At 38.9% G+C, this 16,651-nt stretch overlaps 1 protein-coding gene across 3 annotated transcripts in view; it reads left to right on the top strand.

The window, feature by feature from the left end:
• Positions 1–16,651, top strand: part of LOC131371021 (piezo-type mechanosensitive ion channel component 2) — a 74,198-nt gene that overhangs the window by 24,792 nt on the left and 32,755 nt on the right. For 2 of the 3 annotated variants that reach the window (XM_058418721.1, XM_058418723.1), the window contains exons 5-17: positions 2,731–2,893; positions 4,259–4,541; positions 4,698–4,911; positions 6,761–6,935; positions 7,974–8,075; positions 9,115–9,150; positions 10,111–10,240; positions 10,447–10,613; positions 10,923–11,153; positions 12,039–12,153; positions 12,718–12,917; positions 13,268–13,416; positions 16,053–16,226. In XM_058418721.1, the coding sequence (XP_058274704.1) occupies positions 2,731–2,893; positions 4,259–4,541; positions 4,698–4,911; positions 6,761–6,935; positions 7,974–8,075; positions 9,115–9,150; positions 10,111–10,240; positions 10,447–10,613; positions 10,923–11,153; positions 12,039–12,153; positions 12,718–12,917; positions 13,268–13,416; positions 16,053–16,226 (2,139 nt within the window). The remainder of the gene's footprint in view (positions 1–2,730; positions 2,894–4,258; positions 4,542–4,697; positions 4,912–6,760; positions 6,936–7,973; positions 8,076–9,114; positions 9,151–10,110; positions 10,241–10,446; positions 10,614–10,922; positions 11,154–12,038; positions 12,154–12,717; positions 12,918–13,267; positions 13,417–16,052; positions 16,227–16,651) is intronic. The other variant, XM_058418722.1, reaches the window with a different exon arrangement.

Here is a 16,651-nt window from a genome sequence, read left to right on the forward strand (position 1 = left end):
TTCTTCACTGAATGTAATGTCTTGCAGGGCTGCGAGTAAACAGGTTTTATAGTAACGCTGTAAAAATGAGTAATGGTTGTGTAAAGTCAGGTTTAGCTCCCAGTGTCTATGGAGCAGATAACACCCACAGTGCACGCTGTGCTACTAATAATTGTAAGTGGTGGAAAATTATTGACTCACCCTTGGTTGTTTGAAGTCTAGGAGCGAGAAAGACCTTTGTGATATTTTTAAATTATTGAGTTGCTTGCCTGTGTAAGCATCATCCTGCTGTTAGCAGGAAACAAACAGAGACAAACAGCATTACTGTCCACTTATGCGCGTGTCAGGCAGTCTGCCCATCTCTCCATACAGCTCCACCTGAGCGCTAAACCCACTTACACCTGACCTGCTTTTGAAAGCCCACATTTTTCAGAGCCAAATCTGACATGCGGAGGCACTCATAAGACCCTGATACAATTAGCCATGGTTTCTGATAAGTGCGGGCCGCGTGTCTGTGGGTTTATTTTGCTAAGAGTGGAGCCGCTGAAAGTGGCAGGAAGCTGAACTGTAAACTGTTTATGCCCCTAATTGACCTGTTACTCCAGCGAAGGCATTTAGCCATGACATTACGGGACGGTGATGTCTCTCTCCTCTTAAGCCTGGCACGGACGCATGCCAGAGGGAGGAAACAGAGCCGCCAGATTGACTGAGAGCCAACACGCCAGGGAGAGATGAGTGTAAAGTGGCCGCTTTGGACCAGAAAAGATAGAAACCGTCATTACATTGTCTATTTTATTTCGAGGTATCCGAGCGTTCAGTTAAAATAGGTCTTTCTAAAAACCCTCCAAACTTCACAGTTGACATGGAGACAAGACATGTTCATTAGCACAGCGGGGGACGTTTTTGTTGTTTTTTTAAGGGTAAACCTGAGCTGATTGAAAACATCATTCGGCTCTAATTACACTGGAATCCACTTAGCAGGCGTTGATTAGCTGTTACTGCAACTCTCAACGTTTATGAGGTGAACACAGTCTGGAAACGGGGTCTTTTTGGGCTTCACACTTTCCTGACTGCAGGAATAATTGCATGTTTTTTTGTATGTAGCCATCATGAGAGCTGTTAATTATTGCAAACAGTTTGGTCTGAAGTCGAGTCTGGCATTTAGAGAAGAAAATATTTTTATATATTTAGCGTGGTTCAGGAATAGCAAACAAGGATTTTTACAGTAGCTGTCTTTCCTACATTAAGTTCTCATTTAGACATCTCAGCTACAACATACATTAATGCCATAACCATTCTTATTTACTTATTCTGCAAGATTGGAATCACAGACATCTTTTTTGTGGGCTTTAAGTTCCAGCTCTGGCTTTGCAGCCATAAACACGTTGCTCCTCAAAGAAAAGTTCACTAGAGGCTATTATAGGACTGTGAAAGAAACTATTTTGAACAGTTTTTTTTTGGGGGGGGAAGCCTTATTTCCACTGTGGCTGTTTTAGAGAAGCCTGATGTGCTTCTAATGAGAAATATTTATATCCCTTTATTATGGGGAAATGCTGATTTTATAGAACTGGGTGGGGAGGCATATAAAATCTAAGTACTGAAGCACACCACACATGTGCAAGAAGCTGTAGATGGAAAATGCCACTGGGGCAAATAAAAAAACCTGCATTCCAATAAACTTCCCATCTTTCCAGAATCACAGATGGTGTTTGTTCATTGGACCTTCACAGCTACACTTGGTATTCAGGTTAAATAAACACCAATAACAAGTTCACATGTGGGGTAATCAATCCCGTGAAATGCTAGAACTTCTGTGTTATTGATGTGGTTTTTCACATTATTTAGGAATAATGCTGAAAATGTTTATTCTAATCACTGGTGTAAATTCAGATTATCATCATTTATTTGACTGTTTTGTTTAAGGCCCTAAATATTTATATCTGTATTCAAATTAAACCCGAACTGAGGATGACCTAAATGAGAAGTTATTTTTCTTGTTATTATTATTATTATTTTCCATCCATTTTCTATACCTGCTTTTTTCCTAATCAGGGTCATGGGGATCTGCTGGAGCTTATCCCAGCACACACTGAGCGAAAGGCAGGGGTACACCCTGGACAGGTTGCCAGTCCATCACAGGGCCACACATATAGACAGACAACCACACTCACTCACCCTCACTCCTATGGGCATTTTAGAATTACAAATCAACCTAATGTACATGTTTTTAGACTGTGGGAGGAAACCGGAGTACCCGGAGTAAACCCACGCAGGCACAGGGAGAACATGCAAAATCCATACAGAAAGGTCCCTGCATGTTCAAACCTGGGATTCGTACCCAGGACCTCCTTGCTGTGAGGCAACAGTGCTAACCACTAAGCCACCGTGCATATTATTATTATTATTATTATTATTAGTGCTATTTCCACACTTCAAGGAAACACTGGTAAAGACTAGAAAAAACAGAGATAGAGATGGCAGGTCTTTGTATTCTGGCTCTGACTTTTCCTCTACCTCAACTGCTAATACTCCATTGTACTGTATGTGGTGTAATAATAATAAAGGCTTCTTCTTCTTCCTTATTATCAGCGAATTCTCGATATTCCAAAGTTGTTTAGTTTGTACTGGAAATCTACTCATGCTGCTAGATATTAGGATGATGTATAGTAAGAATCTCATTGATTTTAATGACCTAATCTGTGCTTCTGACTATAAGAAGTCTGATTTCCATTCCCCTCTCTCTCCGATTAGCGTTATAGGTGCAGATGTAGGAAATGGCATCCGGGTGTTCCTGCCGGACATCGGCATGTTCATGGCAGGCCTGGGCACCTGGCTGCTGTGCCGAAGTCTACAGAAAAAGAGACCAGTGGAGGAAATGGCGCAGTACAACCAGGACTTTGATGGAAAAGAACTGGTGAGATTGACATAAACTGTTTTAATTTAGCATTACTCTGTCTTTTCCTCTTTCTCTCTTTGTCACACACACACAGCATATAAATGGAAGTGTCTCTCCATTTCCCATAATTAGGCCAGAAATTACTTTACTAAGAGCGGATACTGCGTAACTCACACTACCAGTCAGACATTGAGACACACCTGCTCATAGATTTATGAAATAATAATTAACAACAGGAAAATAACATTATTATGTGTTCTCAATGAGCTGGACGGTTTATTTAGGAGGTTTCACACCTAAATTACTCAAGCCCACACTCAGGACAAATTCTCTGCTGCATTGGATTCACATAATAATTAAGATCTGTGGCTCAACTGCACAAACTGACCCATCATCATAGTGACTGCCTGGTAGTAGGCTTTGTGTTTTGCTGCTTTTTATTATTTTCTTGCGGTACCAGCTCAAGCAGGAACAGCTCACTCACACACACCAAACATAAAAATGTCCAGGACAACAACCTTAAAGTTCCCAAACAGGCCGAGTCCTTCCCTGCTTCTCCTTATTCTCCTAATTTTAAAAAAAACTACTTCATAAGAAAACTAGTTAATTTTCAGGCACTACTTTAAATTCTTAAAGGCATTAATTGGTTGTTTCAGTGAGTTTTAACTCAACCCTCTGTTAATTAGCTGATGAGATGAATGAGCTGAAAGTCTGTGAAATTATGCAGAATGTTAAAAACTTACTGATAAAATAGTGAATTGCCCTTGATATTGCAATTATGTAGAACACTAAGGTTAATCCAGGAAAGTATCCAGGAAAGCAGGGCTATAATGTTTATTCAGTAAGTGTTAGCACATGGTGTATAAAGAGTCACACTGGGCAGAGACAATGTGCTGTGCTGCCATTAACAGGGTGCTGGTTCCTGTGCTCCAGGCCACACATGTGGAGCAGTTAAAAGCTTGTTTGGTTTATTGTGTGTTGTTGCTGAGAGATTCAGAGTTATCTAATCTACAGCAGCTTTGTTTATGTCACACACATCCCCCTGTTTAGAAAGTAGCGTGCTCTGGAAAAAAAAAACTGCGGTATATTGTTATATATTCAATTTTGCTCTGTTTTTTTAGAAAATAAGGTTATAATACCCTTTCCTGAGATATCACATGTATGGAGAAGAAAACGTGAAAAGAAAATGGCAATATTTAATTTGAAGAGGCTGGTTTGAATGTTTGTAGTGGCGTATAAATGGACTCTTCCAGTATCATGGTATCGTCCTATCCATACATATAACTGTTTCTCTCAATGGTTCTTATTTTAATTGAGAGACAGATTGGAAGCTCTAATGTATGGTGTTATGGTATTTGCTCATTTCTTTGCCTCCTGACACAGGAGGAGAGCGATGAGAAGAGAATCCTTGATGATGATGAAGGTGATGAGATGCTGTACGATGAGGACTTTGATGCCGAAGACGAGGCAGAAGAGGAAGACGACGGTCTGCTAGAGGATGAGCAAGAAGAGGAGGAGGAAGAAGAGGAGGAGGAGGTGAAGGAGAGTGCTAAGATGAAGGTCCTGCGCATTGTTGCGGGAGTGGCATCGAAAGTAAAAGATATCATTGGTAATCTCATCGCCACAGCAGGGAAGGTGGTGGTGACTATACTGCTGGGCCTGACAGGTGAGAAATTGCATGTTTGTCAAAATCCTGGTAGATATAGTGCAGCTTGTAAAGATTTGTCCACGTGTCCTTTGGTCAGATGTTAGTGCATTCATTTTGTGTGTTGGATGTAGTTCTGTGCACTAGCTGACACTCGTTTTGCGTCCACTCTCACAGGCATGATGCTGCCCTCTCTGACCTCAGCTGTTTACTTCTTCATCTTCCTCGCCCTGTGCACATGGTGGTCCTTCTGCCAGACCTTCGACACACTCCTCTTCAGTTGCCTGTGTGTGCTGATGGCCATCTTCTCTGCTGGCCACCTCATCGTTCTCTACCTCTACCAGTTCCAGTTCCTCCAGGACAGCATCCCACCTGATGACAGCTACATCAGGTTTAGTGTCTCTGCTTTGTGGTTAAACAGGCTACAGTTAAATGGTGCCATGATTTGGCTGCCCAAGAAACATCTGAAATAAAATAAATAAAAAATACATTTATAGTACTTATTTATAGTACTATTATGCAACCAAAGAGCTCTGCCTAGGATTCCTAAGGATTATCCTGTATGCTTACTATCCCCAGCAGTGTCTGTACTCTGAGGTTTTTTTAATCAATAATGATGTATGTCTGAGTGTTTCTCTACCCTGCAGCGTACCGCTGTGTCTCTGCTGTGGCTGATTGAAAACTAATAAACAGGCGTTGCCTATTGTCAGCTTCTTTAAGACATAGGTCAGAACCTGTTCATCATCTGTGCACATCTGCACATTACAACTAGCTGCAATAGAATGGGCTTTAATGTGAATTTTTGAGTTTTTCAGTAAGGTGTTTTTTTTTGTTCATAGTATGCTTACAGTATATACAATACAGATATATGTACAGTATATGATAAGTTATTAAAATCATAATTTTTCTAAGACCTATAGATTGCCCTTGTAGTATTTGTCTAGGCACTGTAGTGATGGACAGACACTTCAGGGGCTATCTATAGTGAGGCTTTAATTCCTGGGCAGCCTATGATTTTTTATTACTACATGCAACTGTACAATAACCGTTATCATATTATCTGCATGGTGGTTTTTTTTTTTTGCATGTGGTAAATATTCTAAAATGCCCCTTAGTTTCCCCTTATTAAAGACTATGTATCTCATAAAATCTCATAATGATCTCTGACTGAGGTAAGAATGGAATTCAGGTCTCTAATAGCCACCCAGCACTTTCCAGTAGCTTTCTATTCTTGTCATGGACTCCATGGTCACAAATCGATTTCAGGAGCTTTTATTCATTCGCCTTGAAACAGTAAGAGCATTACTTCTAAGTATAGTTTCAGCGCCTTGGACGATGCTCACTCTCCCTCTATTCATTTGGGCCTAGTCTCAGACCCTATAAAGGCACTCTCAGTTCTATGGACCAGCACTCTCCATTGTTTGCCTGCAGTGGATTTTATGACCATGAGGAATGTATACAGTCCAGAATAAAGTTAAAATTGTCAATTAGTTTACTATATAATTTCAGTAAACGCAATGTTTAGTGTTATTTTACCATATACTGGTGTTTTAAGATTAAACTAGGAGTTGTTTTGGTCCTTCTTTGAGCATACGGACTCATTGTAACTGCATTAACATTGTAAATGTGTCCCATGCATGGCCTAATTATGGCTGATGACAGAGTCTTGGCCTTGGTTTGCCCAACTGTTGAAATAGCGTGTCGACAGACTCCGCTTCCCAATAGAGTCACAATAGAGTCATGTGACTTGGCCATTCCCAGGTGCAGGAAGAGTCCAAGCAGGAAGTGATATCATCACCCAAAAGGCAGTGCCTGAGACGTGCATATCTCATCCCTCTGAGTCGAACTCAAATATTGCAAAGAAAAACTGAGAGAATTCATTGCGGCTTTTTATGAACAAATTATATATTTTGGATGATGTTGTTACTGTAGACTATTACAGTTATGCATTAGAATGCATAAAATAAATTATGATAAACACATTAGAACGAGTGCATTAATAAAAACCTGTGATTTGTCTAGGAATTAATCTCACAGAAAATTACTTTACCATTTCTGACCATTACTGTGGTTTAGAACTAAATAGTAATTAGTATTATATCGATTGTTTTACTTAAATTTGTGTATAAATCAATTTATATAGAGACATTAAAGGAAGCTTCAACCGTTTTTTAATGTTGTGGAACGATATACATTATTTATTTTTAATTACTTTTCTTCTTTCTTATTCTCTTTACCAGATTGTTTGGCATTTCTCCGATAATCAAGACAAACTGCTCCTCTACATGGAAGTTAATTGTCTACCCAGGTCTCAGTTGGCATCATTTTGTCAATCCCATCATGCTCCTGGTGCTATACTACACCCTGGCCACACTGATTCGCCTTTGGCTGCAAGATCCAATGCTCACCGTTAAGGTTCTTTATTTTTATTTTTTTTTGTTGATTCCTGAAGTCTACTACAGTAGTGTTGTGGATCATTTACAGAAACTTTTTACAAATTATGTTTTTAATTATGTTTCCTGACCAGCCTATAGTTTTCCCATGTCAGAAACACTCTTTACCTCTGACACTGCAGAGTGCTGACACTGCAGACTGCTTCGAAAAATACAAAATAAACATCTCTTCACAGAAAATCATATTTTATTTTTATTTTTTTAACTTTGTTTTAGAAATGCTGGGATTGCAGATATCGTTGTTCCTGTTTTGGCATTCCTAAAATTAACATTTACAACTAAAGATACCAGGTGTATTGTCGCACAAGGTCATGATTTCATTCATGTGGATGATGGCAAGTAAGGAATAGCAGTCTATAGGATACTCCATAAAATCCGAACGACCAATGCCTTTTCAGCTAGCTATATAAGTTAATGACGCTAACACCCCCTTGGCCAATCAATACACAGAAACACAATAATGTAATTAATAAGACTGCAGGCTTTTTCTTTCTTTCTTTCTTTCTTTCTTTCTTTCTTTCTTTCTTTTTATGAGACACATGTGAAATTCCACAGCATTGTATCCCCAGCATGCCTTCTCAGTAGCCAAGAACAGATTAATACTCTATCCTGTCCCTCATAGGGCTGCAGGGTTCCAGAGCACATGGTTTTATAGAGTGGTCAATAGCATGTGTCCTTTAAAAACCTGCCTTGTCTGAGAACGTATTGATCTGCGGGCTGAGTGTTTCCCTGTTTGCAGTTCAGAAAGCAAGGCATGAACATCTCTGATTACAGTGTAAATCTATTGGTGACACATAAGGAAGACATTCCAGAAACAGCCAATATTAGTCAAATTAATCTCAGTATTACTACCGTAAGTGTCTATAGGTCATCATGTATGTGTGTGTATTTTTTTTTCCCCCCAATAATATTGTTTAACATGGTGTAAAATATCCAGTGAGGTAAAATATGCATTAGAGTAAATTAATAATTCACTTTTTTTTATTGCCTTGTCTTATAGGAGAATGAGGAAAAGGAGTTGAGTGAAGAAAACGAGCCTCCCACAGCAGAGAAACGGAGGCAACTATGGTGGACCACACGAAAGAAGACTGAAGAGAAGAATGTAAGTAATTCACACTTATTGTATATGGACTGATGTGATATGCTTTCCATTCTGTCTCAACATGAAGACGTTTAAACGGACAATAAAAGACATCTACGTTATCTTTTGAGGATGTACAAAAGCGTCTATTGTATAATATTGCATATTAGATGTGCAATGCATGTTAAAAATCGCATCTTTTTTGGGATTAGATCCAGGCAGACCAGGAGCTCAATAATGTCAGGCCAAATACAGGGCATTAATGGTCATCTGTAAGCAGTCTGTCTTCACTGAGCAGAGCTGGAATGGCTTAATATTCATCATCATCACAAGCAGTGATAATTATCCTGCCCACAATATAAAGGGAACCACATGAAATAATAAATCACACTACAACAGCAGGATGCATTATGAGTTAGAATCAGGAGTATTATAAACAAATTTGTGAAGGACCGGTCTCAGAAGGTCCTTGTTTACAGTGATCCGGTTAAGCAATCAACAGGACTGAATTTTGAAGGTTACAGTTACCTTAAAAGTCACAATTTTGTTTCAGAGTGATGTGAGTGTATAAGACAAATATTGATCTAAATAAGACGAGTATAAATATATACTTCTCTCTACAAATGTCTTTAAGCGTTGTATTTTCATTGTTGAGTTATGTCCAATAATCATCGTCACATTTCATCGGCTATATATAAGATATATAATAAAGCATTCAAGTTGAATGTTAAAATGTCAATAGACAGTTCAGATTAAAGTATAAAGAGGACCTCGTAAGCTTCTGGTCAGAATCAGGAGTCTTTGGGCTTTGTCCAGCAGAAGACAGCCATGTTGAAGGTTGCATCTCTCCTCAGAAACACTAAAAGCTTTTGCCCAGAATGAGTGTGTGAGTGATGGCCTATAATCTCTCAATAGTGCTGCTCCTCATTGTTCCAGCTTAGCGGTGATGTTAGAGAACAATAATGCCATCGACCTTCTGCTGGTCAATATCTTCACCTCGCTCTTTTCTTTTGCTTCTCTCTCTCTCTCTCTCTCTCTCTCTCTCTCTCACCCTCTCTAGCTTCTGTCCACTCAGGATGCTTACAGCACCAGTGAGGTTAGAGAACATTTGTGGTTTTCTAGAGTGTTATGTAAATCCTTGTTCACATCAGTAAATTTAAGACCTGATATCTGTACTATGATCGATCTTCTCCTTGTGTTTGTCCAGATACTGCAATTGCTATGTTTTGGCATGGTTTTTTTTTAGTTTTGTTGAGGATTGATTGAGGTTATGGCCTTGTTGGATCATTTCATTTTAAATAGGCATGTATAATAAGGCAAGACATTTTTAGTGACTGTACTTCCTATGTTTCAGATCATAATTGCACTTGGGTATGTGCAAATGTGAAGAATCGATTTAGTTGCTGCTTTTGCTGCTTGATCTGTTGTACCAGTACCTTCAGTTTAGTTTCCATGCCAAATGTTATGTGGCTAATGTTATCTCAGCTTCATTTTATGCATGTTGCATTTAGTATGCCTTCAAAGTCATAATAGGGTCATAAGTCTGTCTGTTTCTGGAAGAGTTACTTTAATAATCTGGATATATGCTGAATAATACATGGACACCTGACCATCATGCACATATGGGCTTTTCTTGCTGAATGGACAAAAATCCCCACAGGCACATTCCAAAACTGAGTGATAAGCTTTTCCAAAAAATAAGAGCTTATTATAACAGAAAGATGGAGATTAATTCTGGAAATGGATGTTCAGTAAACATGGTTGTGACGGGTCAGGTGTCCACATCCTTTCGGTTATACAGTGTAAATATCTTGGAAGACTTTAGTAGTATTATTATTAATTATTAGTATTAATGATATCACCCTTTATTAAAATGATCAGCAATGAAATCATCAAGAAAGCAAAAAAAAAAGAAAAATTCTAAACAAAATAGGACACATAAAATATAAAAAAATAAAAACATAATATAAAAGCTTTGTCCTTCATTTATAGGGGTGCCACTGAATGTTTAATGGATAAAAAATAAAATATAATTTCTACCAAATTTACCTTATAGGCAGTATTGGTGAACTCCAACGGGACATCTTTTGGTTATGTCCCCACCCTAAATGCAGAGAATGGACCAGTCAGCTTGGACCTCTTCTCCATCCCTAAGTATAAGGTGGACCAATCCAATAATATTGAGGGTGAGATGAAATTTTACATTCGTCACAAAGACACGGGATTTCACATAAGTGCAAAATTGAGATATTGACATTTTGACAAGACGATGCATGACGATTATTGATAAACAAGTATTCTTTTTCGTCAAGTTTTATGTTTAATAAACATGTTCTGTGACATGAACTATCTTTATTGATGCGGTGGTTATATATAATGCTGCTCTGTGCAGAACAAAAGGACGGAGAGGTGTATGAGGTGGTGGAGATGCCGCCGGAGGAGGAAGAGGAATTAAAGGAGAGCGAAGAGACTGAGCAGAGTGCAGCTCCCGCTGGTCTTGTCAAAGTCTTCCGTTTCATTATGAAGCAGAGTTATGTCTGCGCTCTCATCGCCATGATGGTGAGCAGGTCGAGGTTTAACCAATCAAACCCTGCGGTTTTTAATGTTCACTCTAACATGACACAGTCAGCCACGGGGTCTTTATCATAGAAACATTCTTTATGTAAGGAATTAAACACGTTCAGGCATGCCGTTATAGGTAAATAATTAAAGATGAAGTGGTGTGATGACCTTGTCACCAGCATAAAGATGATTGTTTTCCAATTACAGGACATGAATTCCTATTATACAACAAGACAAGTTAACATGCTACACAGAAAAAAAGAAAGTGCAAAGTTCTCTCTCTCTCTCTCTCTCTCTCTCTCTCAGGCTTGGAGCATTACATATGTGAGCTGGCTGACATTTGTCTTCCTCATGTGGTCTTGCACTCTGTGGATGGTGCGAGACAGGAGAAAGTATGCCATGCTCACTTCACCCTTTATGGTGGCATATGGGAACTTGGTCATTGTGCTGCAGTACATCTGGAGCTTTGAGACTCTGAGTTCAGTCCCCGGCATGTTCCTCAAGCCTGAAGACCCTTTCAAAGAGCTCTGCTCCAAGGTAACAAGAGAAATGCAAACTCCATGCTACTCCTTCTTCATTACTGCGTTAGGTGTTCTGATTAAACTTCACAGTGGTGCAGTGCTGTAATTATAGTGCAAGCTTAAAATCTGAATCTGAACTACACACAACAGCCACTAAGCAGATTAATTAGCTTGCATGGGTAACAGATGACCATTTCAGAAACTAGAATACAATAAACTGTCATATAAGTTATCCTGCTTTAAGAAAGAGTCACCATGCAGTTAAGATACTGGCTGAATTTTGATGCCTTTTACGTACAATATGAGAACACCTCATTTCATGATTTGCTGACTTTTTGTTGCGGTTCCAAACACAATGTGCTGCATTGAAACTGTTAGAAGAAGATAAGGCATGTAAAGCTGCTTGTTTCCCTTGGTTTAGACCAATAGGGAACCAACTTTACCACTAGACAAGGCTACCCTCGTCAATTTCCTGGCAACCAAAATAAGAGACTGGGCAAAACATCAGGACTTTCACATGCCCAGAAAACTAGTTAATGAATTTGTCCAATCAGGGACTGCCATTTATTTGTCCCAGCTACAAGTGTATGCTATGAGTTCCTTTCTCTACTGTTCTTTCTCTACTGTTCTCTACTCCTTTCACACTTGCAGGTTTTTCAAACGTTGACCAATATCTATTTACCCACAGTTCACAAGCTTGGTAGCTTTCCCGCCCGTTTCATTAACCTGTTGATTTATAATGGATGTGACCTGGAAAATTATTTCTGTCCATAATAAAAACTTTATGATGTTATTACTAATGTGTCCCTGGTATACTTTGTAATAAATGTTTGATTAAATAAATGTCTCTAAATGTTCATGTGTATATGTTTATTGGGTTTCTCTGTTGATTTGTCATTAGGTGCTGTTTTTACTGAGCTTCTGGCTGCTTCTGCGTCAGACACTGACTGAGCGGCAGGACAAACTAAAAGAGGAAGCCACGCTTTCCGAAGTTTCAGTCGACTCAGAGAAAAAGGGTGAGCTTAACAGCCGACCAGCCGATCAAAGTCTGAATTGCATTATGTATGGTGATGATATGTGTGGTCTAATGAGTGGTATTTGATTGGACTATTGAAAATATTCCCAAACTTTATTCATTACATATACTGTAAATGACAGTGGAAAAACTTTTTTGCATATCCCAGCATGTAATGAAGCTGAGGTCAGCAATGATACAGCACTCCTGGAGGAGATCCCCTGAATTTCTGATCCTTAGCTAAGAGCCTTTAACCAATCAGACACCACTGCTAGCAGACCAAGAGGAAGGTGCATTATAACTTCAGTGTATGCTGAATCTTCACTCAGAAATACATTTATATATTGTACACCTTCACTGAAAAAATACCAAAACCTGCCTTCCTCATACTGACTGTTCCTGAGACAGCCAAGAAAAAGCATTTTTATGATGAACAATATATACTTTTCAAAAGGACTGATATATAATAATAGAGTATGTAATGCTATATGTGGTAACATCACTCTGGGGTTAGAATTCTCTCCTCTAAATCCTGATGAAGGAGAAGAAATGTTTTGTCTTGTAGAGGTAGAGAAGTCAGAGGAAGAGGAAGGTGGCGAGAATGACCTGATGCAGATGGTGGGAAAACTGGTGATGGCCATGCTGGTCAAGTACTGGATCTACATCTGCGGTGGCATGTTCTTCTTTGTCAGCTTCGAAGGACGCATCGTCATGTACAAGATCATCTACATGATGCTGTTCCTCTTCTGTGTGGCCCTTTATCAGGTATCAAGTTTTAAATACCCAAAGAGAATGCGCAAAGTGAACATTCAAAGTAGATCTTTGTTATTCTGTCAAATTATTTTATGATCAATTGCTCTGTGATGAATCTCTAGGTGAGTACAGGATCATTCCTGAGGTTGTTTGCACTCCTACACTCTCAGAAAAGTCTTGTGTCCCCTTAGTAAATAACTTTTACATTTCCATAAGAAAGATACATATTACAGGTGCAAAAGATGTACCCTCTTGGTGTGCCACATGAGCAACACGAAAGACTATTCTACTCTGAATGTAGAATAAAACGCTAGCATGTTGAACCTAAAAGATGTGTGATGTGGGCTTTCTTTTTTGTGCAGGTGCACTATGAGTGGTGGAGAAGGATTCTAAAATATTTCTGGATGTCAGTGGTTGTGTACACCATGCTGGTCCTCACCCTTATCTACACATGCCAGTTTGACAACTCCATCAACGTGTGGACCAACATGACTGGCATGAGTGTGGACAAGTGAGTTTATCATCTCTAGTATTTGTGTTTCCGTAGCATCGCTAGGCTTAATATTACTGTACTGTAGCATATCTAGGGTTAATATTACAGTAGCTTCTCTATGGCTTCATATTACTGTAGCACCTCTAGGGTTAATATTACAGTAGCTCCTCTATGGTTTCATATTACTGTAGCACCTCTAGGGTTAATATTACAGTAGCTCCTCTATGGTTTCATATTACTGTAGCACCTCTAGGGTTAATATTACAGTAGCTCCTCTATGGTTTCATATTACTGTAGCACCTATAGGGTTAATATTACAGTAGCTCCTCTATGGCTTCATATTACTGTAGCACCTATAGGGTTAATATTACAGTAGCTCCTCTATGGCTTCATATTACTGTAGCACCTATAGGGCTAATATTACAGTAGCTCCTCTATGGTTTCATATTAGTGTAGCACCTATAGGGTTAATATTACAGTAGCTCCTCTATGGCTTCATATTACTGTAGCACCTATAGGGCTAATATTACAGTAGCTCCTCTATGGCTTCATATTACTGTAGCACCTATAGGGCTAATATTACAGTAGCTCCTCTATGGTTTCATATTAGTGTAGCACCGATAGGGTTAATATTACAGTAGCTCCTCTATGGCTTCATATTACTGTAGCACCTATAGGGTTAATATTACAGTAGCTCCTCTATGGCTTCATATTACTGTAGCACCTCTAGGGTTAATATTACAGTAGCTCCTCTATGGCTTCATATTACTGTAGCACCTCTAGGGTTAATATTACAGTAGCTTCCCTGTGGCTTCATATTACTGTAGCACCTATAGGGTTAATATTACAGTAGCTCCTCTATGGTTTCATATTACTGTAGCACCTCTAGGGTTAATATTACAGTAGCTCCTCTATGGCTTCATATTACTGTAGCACCTCTAGGGTTAATATTACAGTAGCTTCCCTGTGGCTTCATATTACTGTAGCACCTATAGGGTTAATATTACAGTAGCTCCTCTATGGTTTCATATTACTGTAGCACCTATAGGGTTAATATTACAGTAGCTCCTCTATGGTTTCATATTACTGTAGCACCTATAGGGTTAATATTACAGTAGCTCCTCTATGGTTTCATATTACTGTAGCACCGATAGGGTTAATATTACAGTAGCTCCTCTATGGTTTCATATTACTGTAGCACCTCTAGGGTTAATATTACAGTAGCTCCTCTATGGTTTCATATTACTGTAGCACCTATAGGGTTAATATTACAGTAGCTCCTCTATGGTTTCATATTACTGTAGCACCTATAGGGTTAATATTACAGTAGCTCTTCTATGGCTTCATATTACTGTAGAACCTGTGGCTTCATATTACTGTAGAACTTGTGGCTTCATATTACTGTAGAACCTGTAGGGTTAATATTACAGTAGCTTCCCTGTGGCTTCATATTACTGTAGCACCTCTAGGGTTAATATTACAGTAGCTTCCCTGTGGCTTCATATTACTGTAGCACCTCTAGGGTTAATATTACAGTAGCTTCCCTGTGGCTTCATATTACTGTAGCACCTCTAGGGTTAATATTACAGTAGCTTCTCATGGCTTCATATTACTGTAGCACCTGTAGGGTTAATATTACAGTAGCTCTTCTATGGCTTCATATTACTGTAGCACCTCTAGGGTTAATATTACAGTAGCTCCTCTATGGCTTCATATTATTGTAGCACCTCTAGGGTTAATATTACAGTAGCTCCTCTATGGTTTCATATTACTGTAGCACCTCTAGGGTTAATATTACAGTAGCTCCTCTATGGCTTCATATTACTGTAGCACCTCTAGGGTTAATATTACAGTAGCTCCTCTTTGGCTTCATATTACTGTAGCACCTCTAGGGTTAATATTACAGTAGCTCCTCTTTGGCTTCATATTACTGTAGCACCTCTAGGGTTAATATTACAGTAGCTCCTCTTTGGCTTCATATTACTGTAGCACCTGTAGGGTTAATATTACAGTAGCTTTTCTATGACTTCATATTCCTGTAGAACCCGTAGGGTTATTATTACAGTAGCTTCGCTCTGGCTTCATATTACTGTAGCACCTATAGGGTTAATATTACAGTAGCTTCTCTGTGGCTTCATATTACAGTATTACCTATTGGTGTAGATATCACAGGTCACTTTATTTCCAGAACTGTGGATATGCTCTGTGGATGTATAGCCACTTGGAGACATCCCACATGACCTTTATTAAAATGATGGATGTAGTGTAAAATATAAACATTGATACATTTGCTCAGTTAAAAGGAAGTGCTTTCACAACATTTTTGACACCAGTTTCTTCAGTCCTTTTGTTTTAGTACAGAATGCCTGAAGCTTCATCCTATACATTATTACAGCAAATTACAACAAACTGATGAATAATTAACTTTGCATTTGCACAATTCTTTCATTTGGAAAGTTTCAAATAAAAGCATAGGACATGTTGCTTGCAGCCATATAGTCATTAAAGGTATTACACTTAACACAAATAATATTCTATTGATTTGATGAAGTATTGTTTTTTTTTTACATACCTGTCCTCTCCCTTCCTCCTTCTCTCTTTGTCTCCCTCTGTCTCTGTCTCTCTCTCTCTCTCTCTCTCTCTGGCTCATGCAGACTGAGGGATCTGGGCCTGGAGCGGTTTTCTGTGGGTATCCTGTTCACACGTATCTTCATCCCTACTTCCTTTCTGTTAGTCTGCATCCTTCACCTGCACTACTTCCATGAGCGCTTTCTCGAGCTCACTGACCTCAAGGCTGTGGCTGCCAAACAGGACAATGCCATCTACAGGTGAAGAGCTGACACATATTGTTGTTATTATTATTATTATTATTATTATTATTATTATTATTATTATTATTATTATTACCAGTGTCTGTTATTTAAAAAGCATACTTTTTCCGTTTACCCCCCACAAAAAAATTCCTGTTGTATTGTCATCATCATAATTTTTATTCTTGTTCACATTCATTCTCTTTTAGGATCATGTCTTTATTGTGTCATTTCAGAATTGTAATATTTACCCAGGAAGGACTTCATAAACAAGCAATGAGCTTTAAACATGTACTTCCTGTCCCTGTTTTAACCATTTGTCTGCTCTCGTCTCTCTTTTGCCATCCATAATGGCACTGGCCCCGCAGCCATGCCAAAGTCAGTGCCCGTATCTGTCTGATTATGGATAGGTGGGTGACTGCTTGTGCTCCGTAGCACCCATG

This window comes from Hemibagrus wyckioides, linkage group LG20 (genome assembly GCF_019097595.1).
Source record: "Hemibagrus wyckioides isolate EC202008001 linkage group LG20, SWU_Hwy_1.0, whole genome shotgun sequence".
Classification (NCBI taxonomy): Eukaryota; Metazoa; Chordata; class Actinopteri; order Siluriformes; family Bagridae; genus Hemibagrus; species Hemibagrus wyckioides.